At 40.3% G+C, this 13,232-nt stretch overlaps 1 protein-coding gene across 3 annotated transcripts in view; it reads right to left on the minus strand.

Moving 5' to 3' along the window:
- Positions 1-13,232, minus strand: part of Slf2 (SMC5-SMC6 complex localization factor 2) — a 76,146-nt gene that overhangs the window by 35,790 nt on the left and 27,124 nt on the right. For all 3 annotated transcript variants that reach the window (XM_045155764.1, XM_045155773.1, XM_045155774.1), the window contains 4 exons: positions 12,377-12,544; positions 10,765-10,867; positions 2,495-2,570; positions 448-589 (listed from right to left, as the gene is read on the minus strand). In XM_045155764.1, coding sequence (XP_045011699.1) covers positions 448-589; positions 2,495-2,570; positions 10,765-10,867; positions 12,377-12,544 — 489 coding nt within the window. The remainder of the gene's footprint in view (positions 1-447; positions 590-2,494; positions 2,571-10,764; positions 10,868-12,376; positions 12,545-13,232) is intronic.

The following is a 13,232-nucleotide window of genomic DNA, read 5'->3' on the forward strand; positions in this document are numbered from 1 at the left end:
TAAGAATATATGTATTTCAAGATTGGTCTCAATTTTGAGAGATGCTAGGGCAAATTGATCAGTAAGATAAGGCACTTCCTGGGCAAATATGGGTATCTGAGTTTGGAGCCTCAGAACCCATGTTAAAGAGAATTTCCTGGAAGCTCTCAAGCTAGCTAGCTCAGCAAATGCAGCAGTGAACAACAAAGAAAATGAAAGACCCTACTTTAAACGAGGTAGAAGGCAAGATCTAACACTCAAGGTTATCAGCTGACCCACACACGCATGTTTTGGCACATGCACACCCATATTCATACACATCAGCACACACAAATCATGTGTACACACCAAAAAACATTTTTAAATATGGAATGAATACAGATTAAATCAATTCTAGTGACAAATGGAAATCATTAAAACTTAAGTTATTTTGGGGGATGTAGTATTTACTATGAGAAGAAAACTTACACTAGATTTTCTTCATTAAAGTCTGGCTGAAGATTTGCCAGAGGAAACAAAGATCCAAAATCAATTCCCATATTGAAAAACACAGCTGCTATATCTGACAATGACGGGATCCAGGGCCAAATTGGTGAGTCGCTGAAAGTATCTGGTAAATAGGAGAAATTATTTTATTTCAAACCACTAGTCTACAAACCCACATTTGCATTATTATAGTGAGCAACTGAAACAGATTATTACAATGATATTTTGGGAAAGGGGAGGACATGGCTGCAACTATGTAGCCTACGCTGACCTTGGATTCTTTTTTTTGTTTGTTTGTTTTTGTTTTTCAAGGTAGGGTCTTACTCTATCCCAGGCTGACCTGGAATTCACTTGGTAGTCTCAGGGTGGCCTTGAACTCACAGAGATCCTCCTATCTCTCCCTTCCAAGTGCTGGGATTAAAGGCATGTGCCGCCACACCCGATGACCTTGAATTCTTGATCTTCCTGTTTTAGTTTCCCAAATGCTGGGATTACAGGCATGTGTCATCATGCTTTTTTTAAAAAATTATTTATTTGAGAGGGAAATACAGAAATAGGCAGGTAGAGAGAGGAAGAGAGAGAGAATGGGCCATTTTGTGCATGTGGCTTTATATGGGCAATCAAATTTGTGACGGACAGGCTTTGTAAGCAAGTACTTTTATTCCCCAAGGTAGGGTCTTAACTCTGGCCCAGGCTGACCTGGAATTCACTCTGTAGTCTCAGAACAGCCTTGAATTGAAGGTAATCCTCGTTCCTCTGCCTCTCAAGTACTGGGATTAAAGGCATGCTCCACCAGGCCTGGTTGCCTTTTTTTTGGTTGTTTTTTTTAATGAGAGTGAAAACAAGAACAAGGGACAGAGAGAATTAACGTGTCAGGGCCTTAGCCACTACAACTGAACTCCAGATGCTTGTGCCACCTTGAGTGCATGCACAACCTTTGTGCATGTCATCTTGTGTGTCTGGATTACATGGAATCTGGAGAGTCAAACATGGGTCCTTCGGCTTTGCAGGCAAGCGCCTTAACCGCTAAGCCATCTCTCCAGCCCAGCAAGTGCCTGTTAATCACCGAGCCATCTTTCTAGCCCTCAATTTTTATCATCTTGAGTTCCTTTATAATCTTAATTCCTCCAACAAGTGATCAGGTAAATCATAGTGTTCTTCTACTATAAGGGCTCTCAAAGGTGAGAAAGCAACTTTTGTAATAGATGGCTTCAATGAGCCTTAATGCACTATTGATACAATATTGCTGCTGACCTACCACCAATTAAAATTAGTTGGTAATCATAGCACTTGGGAGGCTGAGGCAGGAGGATAAGGAGTTTAAGGATAGTCTAGGCCTCAGGGATCCTGTCTCTATTACCCTAGTGTTGGGATAACAGATGCAAACTGCTTTGTCTACCTTGTAGGTGGTGGATACATGCATACACCAGCATCTCTTGCTGCTGCAAGCAAAAGCTAGTTAATTGTGACACTTTTTGTGTCCAGCTTACATGAGTGGCATGGGAATTGCACCTGGGCTGTCAGATTCTGCAAGCAAGCTTGCTAGCCCAGGTTTAATTCTCCAGTCACACACCTAAAGTAGCAAAAGACCCTGGTACACTCATACATTCACACACACATGCAAAATAAATATGTAGGCTCTTTTTTTTTTTTTCTTAAATGGTTTGGAGCCGCGCATACTAGTGCTTGCCTTTAATCCCAGCACTAGGGAGGCAGGGGTAGGAGGATCGCTGTTAGTTCAAGGCTACCCTGAGACTACATAGTGAATTTCGGGTCAGCCTGGGCTAAAGCGAGACCCTACCTCGAAAAAAAACAAAAAACAAAAAAGGTTTGGTTACAAAAATAATTTTTAGAGCTAGGGACATTAGCTCAGTGATAAGAGTGCTTGTCTAGCATTCATGAGGCCCAAGTTTCAATCCCCATTAACACCAAAACACAACCTTCCACCCAGCATTTAGCAATATGAAAAGATCATGTAATAACCAACAATACATGCAATAAATCACATTAAACTTATGCATGTACTTACCATTTCTAATTGTTATTTCCATCAAAGTACTCAATATCTGCACTGATACAATACAATCTGTATGAACTGACATCATCTGTCAAAAGCAGATAAATGACAAAATATCAAAAAGAAAGAAAACATGAGAATTTACTATAAAATTATCTTTTTTGTTTAAAAGAAAGGGGGGCTGGAGAGATGGCTTAGCGCTTAAGGCCCCTGCCTCCAAAGCCTAAGGACCCAGGTTCAACTCCCCAGTACCCACGTATGCCAGATGCACAGGGTGGCACACATATCTGGAAGTGAAATTTTTTTAAAAAAAGTGATTTTAAGCATGACATGCTGGTACATACTTCTAATTCTGGCTACTTGAGTGACAAGATTGTGAGTTTGAGGCCAGCCTAGGCTATAGTGGGACCTAAACTCCCAAAAAATCCACTTATATGCATTTGCCACCATGCCTGGCTTAGCCCACTTTTATACTTAAATTCTACTTATATATTTTTTAATATTTTTATCTATCTATTTGACAGAGAAAGAGGGAGAGAGAAAGAGAGAATAGGCACACCAGGGCCTCCAGCCACTGCAGACAAACTCCATATGCATGTGCCCCTTGTGCATCTGGCTAATGTGGGTCTTGGGGAATCGGACCTGAGTCCTTTGGCTTTGCAGGAAAACTCCTTAGCCACTAAGCCATCCCTCCAGCCCAAATAGAACTTTTTGAATTTTTCACAATAAAACATGATTTCCCTTTGAAAATTGTTAAAAACTTTACGTAGTAAATTCTTATCTTTTTGAATACACATGATAAAAATTAAAAAATGTAAATTAAAAAATATTTTATTTTTATTTATTTATTTGACAGAGAGAGACAGTGAGAGAGAGAATGGGCGCACCAGGGCCTCTAGCCACTGCAAATGAACTCCAGACACATGCGCCCCCTTGTGCATCTGGCTAACATGAGTCCTGGGGAATCGAACCTGGGTCCTTTGGCTTTGCAGGCAAATGCCTTAACCACTAAGCCATCCTTCCAGCCCAAAAATGTAAATATTTTTGTTACTCTTCTTTCTTTCGAGTTAAGATCTCACAATGTAGCCAGCCTAGGCTAGTATTACGTATCATTGGCTGATCTTGAGCTTGAGATCTCCCAGGCTCTACCTCTTGAATGCTGGAATTACAGGTGTGCACTACACCATGCCAGCTTTTTTTTTTTTTTTGGAGGGGCAGAGTAGGGTTTTCGAGGTAGGGTCTCACTGGTCCAAGCTGACCTGGAACTCATTATGAAGTCTCAGGGTGGCCTTGAACTCAGTGATCCTCTACCTCTGCCTCCCAGGTGCTGTGCTTAAAGGTGTACACCACCACACCTGGCCTATGGCTCTCTCTCTCTTTTTAATGACATTTTAGCAAATTTAAATCAAGAGTAGTTAGGCTGAGCATACCAATCCATGCCTATTGTCCTAGCACTGAGGAGGGTAAGGCAAGATGTTTGTGGGTTCTAGGCCTGCCTGGGCTACACAGTAGGAATTTTTTTTCTCAAAAAATAAATAAATAAATTAGTCACAGCTTTATCCTCAAAGGCAATGAATGAGATTGCCAACTTTCTCATAACCCCCATTCAATGAATTTTACAACTATTTTAAATCTTTTCCAATGCTACAGCCCAAACTGTTGCCTTAAATTGGATTTCTTTTGTTTTTGAGTTTTATTATTTTTCATGTTTATTAATCATCTGTATTTTTAATTTCTTCTTTATGTCCAATATGGTGAATATGGGGAGGCCTTACTCTCTTTTAGATTTCAAAAATCATATATACTATTGAGGGAAAATAAGTTTCTGAATTGTCAAGCATTGCATATATTTTTATACACTTCTAACTCTGTTTTGTTATAAAAATGTGTATGATTGTTATATGTCCAGGCATAATCATGTTTGCTTTTATGGTTTGTGAGTTTCATGTCATTTTGGGGGGAAAAACCAATTATACTGAGCCCATAAAAATCCTTTACCTATGTCAACTCCCAATTATTTTGGGTTATTTTAATTCAAATTCTTTTTTTTTTTAATATATTTTTAAAATTATTTATTTATTTATTTAAGAGCGACAGACACAGAGAGAAAGACAGATAGAGGGAGAGAGAATGGGCGCGCCAGGGCTTCCAGCCTCTGCAAACGAACTCCAGACGCATGCGCCCCCTTGTGCATCTGGCTAACGTGGGACCTGGGGAACCGGGGTCCTTAGGCTTTACAGGCAAGCGCTTAACCGCTAAGCCATCTCTCCAGCCCTTAATTCAAATTCTTATATCATGAGACTTTTTGTTTGGAAGTCTTAAAGTTGCCAAATTATTTGCCATGACTTATGATTATTTGCCAGTGATTGCCCATTTATCTGTAATGCCATCTGCACATACGCTGTGTTCTCATCTGTGACTGGCTCCATTTTTCTTCTGTGGATATGTGTGTCTCTTCTGCCTCCTGCCTCATGTGTCTTCTTGTTGGAAGAAATAACAGTTCAGACTGCAATTTTGTCAACTTTAATAAATTAATTTGGGGAGAACTGTTCTTTAATAATATTAAGTCTTCATAATCAAAAACAAAGTATGTCTCATTAAAAAGTTACTGGTAGTATTTAAAAAAAAAACAAAAAAATTAGGACTATAACATTAAAATGAATCTAGACCTACTTTCCAAAAATGTTAAGTTGATGAAGGCCTTCTAACCATAATGAAATTGAACAGGAGGAGTTATGAGACAATATGTCTTACCCAGAGAAAGTATTTAATGATTATTAACTTGGTGAATCTAAATAATAAAAAATCTCAGATATGCCTGCATATATGACAGGCCCACATCACAAAATGAAAACTAATATAGATGAATGCAGTCTTGTTTATAAACTTAAGAAAAGTCATACACAATTAGGGGGAAGCTCTGACATGACAGCAAATCAAGTCATGAATTATAATCAGTAGAAATACATAGGTGAGATGGATGAGTAAATACTTCACTGGAACTACTGCTAAGACAGAATTATTTGGAACACATGTCCACTTATGCATGGAGGCAAAACACTGTAAGAGTAACACTAGCCAGCTACAGATCATTCAGAAAAATGACCCAGACAGTTAAGGATTGGAGAATGTTTAGTATGGGGAAGGATGAGGGTCATGAGTTATTTTCAAGTAACTGAAAGCCTGTTGGAAAAGAGAATTAGTATCACTAGATTAAAACCATAGGGGGATGCAAATTTTGATTTAGTTAGGACTGTTAAAAAATAATTACTGAGAGCTGGGTGTGGTGGCACACACCTTTAATCCCAGCACTCGGGAGGCACAGGTAGGAGGATCACCATGAGTTCAAGGCCACCCTGAGACTACACAGTGAATCCCAGGTCAGCCTGGGCCAGAGCAATACCCTACCTCGACAAAAAAAAAAAAAAAAAAAAAAAAAAAAAAAAGGGCTGGAGAGATGGCTTAGCGGTTAAGCGCTTGCCTATGAAGCCTAAGGACCCCGGTTCGAGGCTCGGTTCCCCAGGTCCCACGTTAGCCAGATGCACAAGGGGGCGCACGCGTCTGGAGTTCGTTTGTAGTGGCTGGAAGCCCTGGCACGCCCATTCTCTCTCTCTCCCTCTATCTGTCTTTCTCTCTATGTCTGTCGCTCTCAAATAAATAAATAAAAAATGAAAAAAAAAAAAAACAAACACTAAAAATTACTGAGCTGGGCTTCTTTCCTTCTCCCCACTTGGCTGCTGGAACTGCTCACTGCCTTCCAATGTGGACTGAAGACCAGTGACAGCTGAAGACCTGCATGGATTGAAATCCAATAAATTCCCTTTTTAAAATAATTCATTCTAGCAGTTCTGTTCCTCTAGAGAACCCTAACTAATACACCTGGACTGGGCTAGCAGTTTGTGTGGGAAGCTTGCTGTTATGCCTGGGTCCTGATAAATTGTGCAGGGTTGCTTTGTATAGAAATGAACTGATGTGAGCAGAGGGATATGGCAAAAAGAAAAAGAAGGAGGAGGAGGAGAAGAAAGAAGAAGGAGAAGAAGAAGGAGGAGGAGGAAGAGGAGAAATAATAGCCTTTGGGCCTAAACTGCTGCCTGTTCACCTGCAAATTGTTTGAGAGATTACAACCATTGAGATTGGGCCAGCTGGTGCTGTTCTTCAAAGTCTGCTTTATTCCCCCCTGGATTAACAAACTGGCACCCTACCTGGTATTGTGGAGTATACAAAATGCAGGAAAGAGAGGGTCATTGAGTTTGCAACACGGCTCTTGCATTTTGGAAATGGCCATGGATAGTGTGAAGCAGGTTTGCTGGATGCCTGCATGGAGATCCAATTGGGCCATGAGGATGAACTGTGGATGGCAGTGGAGACCCAGTAGAGTTGCCGGGACCATGAGATGGCTGCTAAGAAAAGCTACCAGCCCTAATGAAATTTTCCAGGACTGTGAGTACCCTAGTTGGAGGGATGGAATTGGAATGCCAGAGACTTTGCTGGTTAGAATTATCAGACTTGGAGACTTGTCACTGGCTAGCGTTGTTGGACTTTGAAGCTACAGAGTTTGATGTTTGCCCTGGTTGTTTTAAATCTTGTGTTGGTAGAATATTTCTTTGCTATGCCCAATACCATCTTTTGCAGTGTGAATGTTTATGCTGTGTTTTTATGGGTTTTTTGAGGTTATTTTTGGTATTATGGCTCAATTAGAAGATCTTGGACTATGGGGATGTAAGAACATCATTGGAATTGATAAAAACTATGATAAAAACTATGGGGACTTTTCAAGTTGGATGAATGCATCATGTATGTATGTATGTATGTATGTATGTATGTATGTATGTATGTATGAATGATAAAAACTATGGACTTTTCAAGTTGGATGAATGCATCATGTATGGTTATCAGTTTATGGGGACCAGGGGCAGAATGTGGTGTTTTGATTCAGGTGTCCCCCATAAACTTAGGCATTCTAAATGCTAGGTTTCCAGCTGATGGAGATTTGGGAATTAATGCCTCTTGGAGGGAGTGTATTGTTGGGGGTGGGCTTATGGGTATTTTAGCCAGTTTCCCCTTGCCAATGTTTGACACACTCTCCTGTTGCTATTGTCCACCTTATGTTGGCCAGGGGGTGATGTCCACCCTCTGTTCATGCCATCATTTTCCCCTGCCATTGTGGAGCTTCCCCTTGAGCCTGTGAGCCAAAATAAACCTTTTACCTTCCCCCCCCACCAAAAAAATTACTGAGCTGGGCATGCTGGCACATGCCTTTAATCCCAGCACTCGGGAGGCAGAGGTAGGAGGATCGCTGTGAGTTCAAGGTTAGCCCGAGCCTACATAGCATAGTGAATTCCAGGTCAGCCTGAGCTAGACTGAGACCCTACCTCGAAAAACCAACAACAACAACAAAATAATAATAATTATTATTATTGAGGCTCATGTAATAAATGTTCCTGCCTTCTAATCTTTACACTGCCTGCTATTCTTTGTCTAAAAAACTCCTCTCTCTCCATTTCTTTAGAGGACAGGAAGAGTCTCACAGGAAACTGCCAGTGAGAAAGACCTTATTTGGAGCTTAAGTCTCCTCCCTTCTGGCAAAAAAAAAAACCACACACACACAAAAAACCAAAACAAAAAAAACATAAATAAGGGATAGAGAGATGGCTTAGTGGTTAAGGTGCTTGCCTGGAAAGCCAAAGGACCCCAGTTAGATTTCCCAGGACCCACGTAAGCAAGATACACAAGGCGGCACATCCATCTGGAGTTTGCAGTGGCTAGAGGCTCTGGCGCACCCATTCTCTCTCTCTGCCTCTTTCTCTCTCTCTCTCAAATAGATAAATAAATAGTATTAAAAAAAAAAGAAAAGAAATAAAAGCCAGGCGTGGTTGCACACATCTTTAGTCCCAGCAGTCAGGTGGCAGAGGTAGGAGGATCACCATGAGTTCGAAGCCACCCTGAGATGAGACTACATAGTGAATTCCAGCCTGAGCTACAGTGAGACCCTACCTCGAAAAGCCAAAAAATAAAGAAAAACCTTTTATACTGTTAATCCTTTTCCTCTTATGTATTTTTTCCCTAAATATTTTCATTTACTAGAGAGACATACACATGTGCCACTTTGTGCAGATGGCTTTACATAAGTACTGGGGAATTGAACCGAAGCTGCCATGCTTTGTAAGCAAGTGCCTTTAACCATGGAGCCATCACTGCAGACCATCTGATATACATTTCCTATATACATTATATTTAGGATTTTATTAAAGTGTAACACTCTTGTTACCTGATAAAACCTTGTCAAACATAAACTTTCTTGTCTATAGGAGGAGGCTAATTCCAACTTCACCAGTCATTACTATATCAGTTCTTAAGAGAAAACCTAGTATAGCATAAAAAGCCCTTTCCATGGCCTCCCACTTCAGCCAAAATCCACTTTGTAACCCTGATCTGGTATCTTCTTGATATGTCAAAAACTTGTACAATTCTCCAATGTTTTCTGCTGTAGTGTAAAATATCCAAAGTCAGAGGCCAGTAAGGTAAAAAGGAGACATAAAGGGTAGAGAAAGGAAGGGAGGAGGATACTTAATAGGTTGATATTGTATATATGTAATTACATTGATTGTAATGGGGAGGTAATATGATGGAGAATGGAATTTCATATGGGAAAGTGTGGGGGTGGGGAGGGAGGGAATCACCATGGGATATATTTTATAATCATGGAAAATGTTAATAAAAATGAAAAAAAAAAAAAAGTATGATTTGTTAAAGGAAAAAAAAAAATCCAAAGTAACACAAAGACACTCAATATAGAAACAATGATAGGCAGGAGTGGTGAAACACACCTAATCCCCAGCATTTGCGAGGCAGAGGTAGGAGGACTGCCATGAGTATGAGGCCACCCTGAGACTACAGAGTGAATTCCAGGTCAGCTCGAGCTGGAGTGAGACCCTACCTTGGGGGGGGGGGGGGAGTAATGATGTCACTTACATAGAACAAAAATACAGATAGTCATATAAGTGGATATATCAACTAGGCTTACATAAAAATACATATATAGGGCTGGTGAGATGGCTCAGTGGTTAAGGTACTTGTCTGCAAAGCCTAACAACCCAATTTGATTCCCCACTAACCATATAAAGCTAGATGCACAAAGTGACATATGCAGTTTGTCTGCAGTGGCTAGAGACCCTGCTGTGCCCATTCTCTCTCTGCTTACAAAATAAATAAATAAAAATTTTAAAAAAATACATATACAAGGGCTAGGGAGATGGCTTAGCAATTAAGGCACTTGCCTGCAAAGCCAAAGGACCCAGGTTCAATTCCCCAGGACCCATGTTAACCAGATGCATAAGGTGGTGCATGCAACTGGAGTTCGTCTGCAGTGGCTGGAGGCCCTTGTGTGCCCATTCTCTCTCTTTCTCTCTACCTGCCTCTTTCTATCTAATAAATAAAGAAAAATAAAGTATTTTTTAAAATACATATATGAATAAGGAAATATTAGCATACGATTAAAAGCCTGGAAGATGTACAAAGGTACTTCTGAAACCAAGAAAAAGAAGAACTGAAGAGAAATTTAGGTATGTAAATTAAAAATTAGAAGATTCCTTATAAAAGTATCCACAATAGCTGGTAGCGCACACCTTTCATTCAAGCACTTGGGAGGCAGAGGTGGGAGGGTCGCCATGAGTTTGAGGCCAGCCTGGGACTACATGATAAATTTCAGGTCAGCCTGGGTTAGAGTGAGACCCTACCTCAAAGAAACAAAAAATAAAACAAAACAAAAACAAACTACAATAGTCACTTAGCAACCAGTAATAAAAATGTCAAAACATGTAAAAGATTGAGTATCCTGCACACAATCTGCATTTTTATTTTCTTTAAAATCTCTTTACATAAAGCCGGGCATGGTGGCGCATGTCTTTAATCCCAGCACTCAGGAGGCAGAGGTAGGATCACCATGACTTCGAGGCCACCCTGAGATTACATAGTGAATTCTAGGACAGCCTGAGCTAGAGTGAGACCCTACCTCAAAAAAAAAAAAAAAAAAAAAAAGATCTCTTTACATTGACTTATTCTAACCTCTGAAATCATGAGTTTGACATGCTAGATACTGTGCACCTGGCTTTATGTGGGTGCTGGGGAATTGAACCCTTGTCATTAGGCTTTGCAGGCAAGCACCTTAACCACTAAGCCATCTCTCCAGCTGCTAGATTAAGTTCAATAAATATAGGAGAAGTTTGTCTTTGAACAGGGAATATAATAGGAGCCAATTGTAATCCCACAAAAATTTCTCTTACCCGAAACAGCCACTTTAGCACAGGTATAGGACACTGAACGTAGTGGTAAGCAGAGGTAAGGAAGCCTTGTGTTGTCAAAAAAATCTGGTCTGTTTTTCCTGATCTGAAAAATTAAAGTCAATGTTTATTACCTTCATGGCAAAACACTTCCCTTCCACCCCATCACACCTGACACAATCATAGAAATGGGCAAGCAAACTGTCCTCAGTGTATGGAGGTGGCCTCTTTACCAATACAGGATGGGTTAAACATAACTGGCTTAAAGCCAGTTCAATCTGTTGACTGCCTCCACAGTATAATGTGGCAGAAAAGGTATATTTGCTGGCAGTGCTAAGAGTCTATCAAGTCCTAGGACATTTGCTTTTGTGAGCTTAGGGATGTAGTTTATAAAGCAGCATCAGAATTAATGTGTTCTCTCAAGACCTCAAGTATCATGTGCAGAGAAAAAACATACTACTAACTAGGGTACTGGGACAGAAATTACACTGTTCACCTTAACATGTAGTTTTTGGTTTCTCAGTAGTACCCAAACTCTATTGCATGGACTTTCTGGGAATATAAACATGAAAGCTGGCAATATAAGACACTAAAATGGGGAAGAAACTTATGGTAAAAAGGATATACCATACTGGGACATCTTACTCCTTTCATTTAAGCAAAGCATATACTTCTTGGTTAGGCACCTGTTTTTTTGACAGTCAGTGTTACACACAGACTGTTTTCTTTTGTCGTTCTGGGGAATTATAGTTAGTTTTTTTATTTGTTGTTGTTTGTTTGTTTGTTTTGAGGTAGGGTCTGGCTCTAGCCCAGGCTGACCTGAAATTCACTCTGTAGTCTCAGGGTGGCCTTGAACTCACAATGACCCTGCTACTTCTGTCTCTTGAGTACAGATTAAAGGCATGTACCACCATGACTGTTTTTTGTTTTTTTGGAGACAAATTAGAACAGGCTGACCATAAACTTGCAATCTTCCTGCTTTTGGCTTAGTCCTAGGATTACAGGTGTCTAACACCACACCTCACTTTCACTTATTGATGTTTTTAGCTGAGAGTCTCATGTATTTCGAGCAGGTCTTGAATTCACTATGCAGTCATAAAGATGACCCAGAACTAATCCTTCTGCTCTAATATCACAAGTGATGTGATTACAGACATGTGCCCACCCTGCCAGGTTTATGTGGTGCTAGGAATTGAGCCTAGGGCTCTGTGCATGCCAGGCAATCAATCTACCAACTGAACTACATATTCCAAGTCCTCACATGTTAATTTTAACCATAACTGATAAAATCATGTGAACATAAAAGCATGAGGCCCTGGGTTTGATTTCTAGCACTGCAAACAGGAAGGAAAATAAGCAAAAGCATGTGATGTGTCAAATGCTACCAAAAACAAAGGTAAAATGATTAGGAAACGATAGGCCGAAAAGTAAGATTTTAGAGCCTGGTGTGGTGGCATATGTCTTTAATCCCAGCACTTGGGAGGCAGAGGTAGGAGAACTGCTGTGAGTTTGAGACCAGCCTGGGACTACAGAGTGAGTTCCAGATCATCCTGAGCTAGCATGAGACCCTAGAATTTTTTTTTTATGCAAAAAAGAAAAATAACGTTTTACTTACTTGAGAATAAGCTTTTCAACAGCACTGTCTCCGATAAAACCAGAGTCTCTTAAATCTAAGGTATACTGATTGAAAATTTTTCCAGAATTGAGGAAATTAAAGATTTCTTCACCTGGATGATGATCAGGAATAGCATCAACTGTAACTGAAAATTTCTTTAGAAATTCCCTGAAAAACAAAAAAGATCACTGAATACCAAAAAATTAGAATGCATGTGGTTTTGTACTTAAAAGATGGGTGCCAAGAAAAAAAATTATTTGTGCTAGAGAGAGGGCTCAGCTGTTTGCCTGCACAGCCTAATGACCTAGGGTTTGATTCTCCAGAACCCATGTGTGGTAGTTTGAATGGATGGCCTCCAATACATTCAGGAGTTTATTAAAGTTTGTAATTTAGATCTGCGGCCACCTGGCTGGAGGAGGCGTCACTGGTCAGATCTTAGGGTCCAGGCCTAAGGTGTGGTGGTGGATTGGAATTTCAGTCTAAAGAGATGCAGAGTACCTGAGTTCTGCCTGAAGTTCCTGAAGGGTGTTTTGCTTGCTTTTTGGTGATGCTGGTGTGGCTTTCCTCTCTCTGCTTAGACTTGTGAAAGCAGGCCAGCTACTTCAACCACTATGGAACTTCCCCTCTATCTTCAATAATATCCCTTCCTCCATAACTGTGCCTGGTTGGAAGTTCATCTCGGTGACCTGAAGCTGTCTGCTACACCATGTAACACTATTTTGTGCATCTGGTTTTGCATGTAAATCCAGATGCACAAAGTGGCCCATGCATCTGGGTTTCATTTGCAGTGGCTAGAGGCCCTGGTGTGCCCATTATGTCTATGCTTGCAAATGAATAAACTATATACATATTTATT

The sequence above is a fragment of the Jaculus jaculus genome, chromosome 1 (genome assembly GCF_020740685.1).
Source record: "Jaculus jaculus isolate mJacJac1 chromosome 1, mJacJac1.mat.Y.cur, whole genome shotgun sequence".
NCBI lineage: Eukaryota > Metazoa > Chordata > Mammalia > Rodentia > Dipodidae > Jaculus > Jaculus jaculus.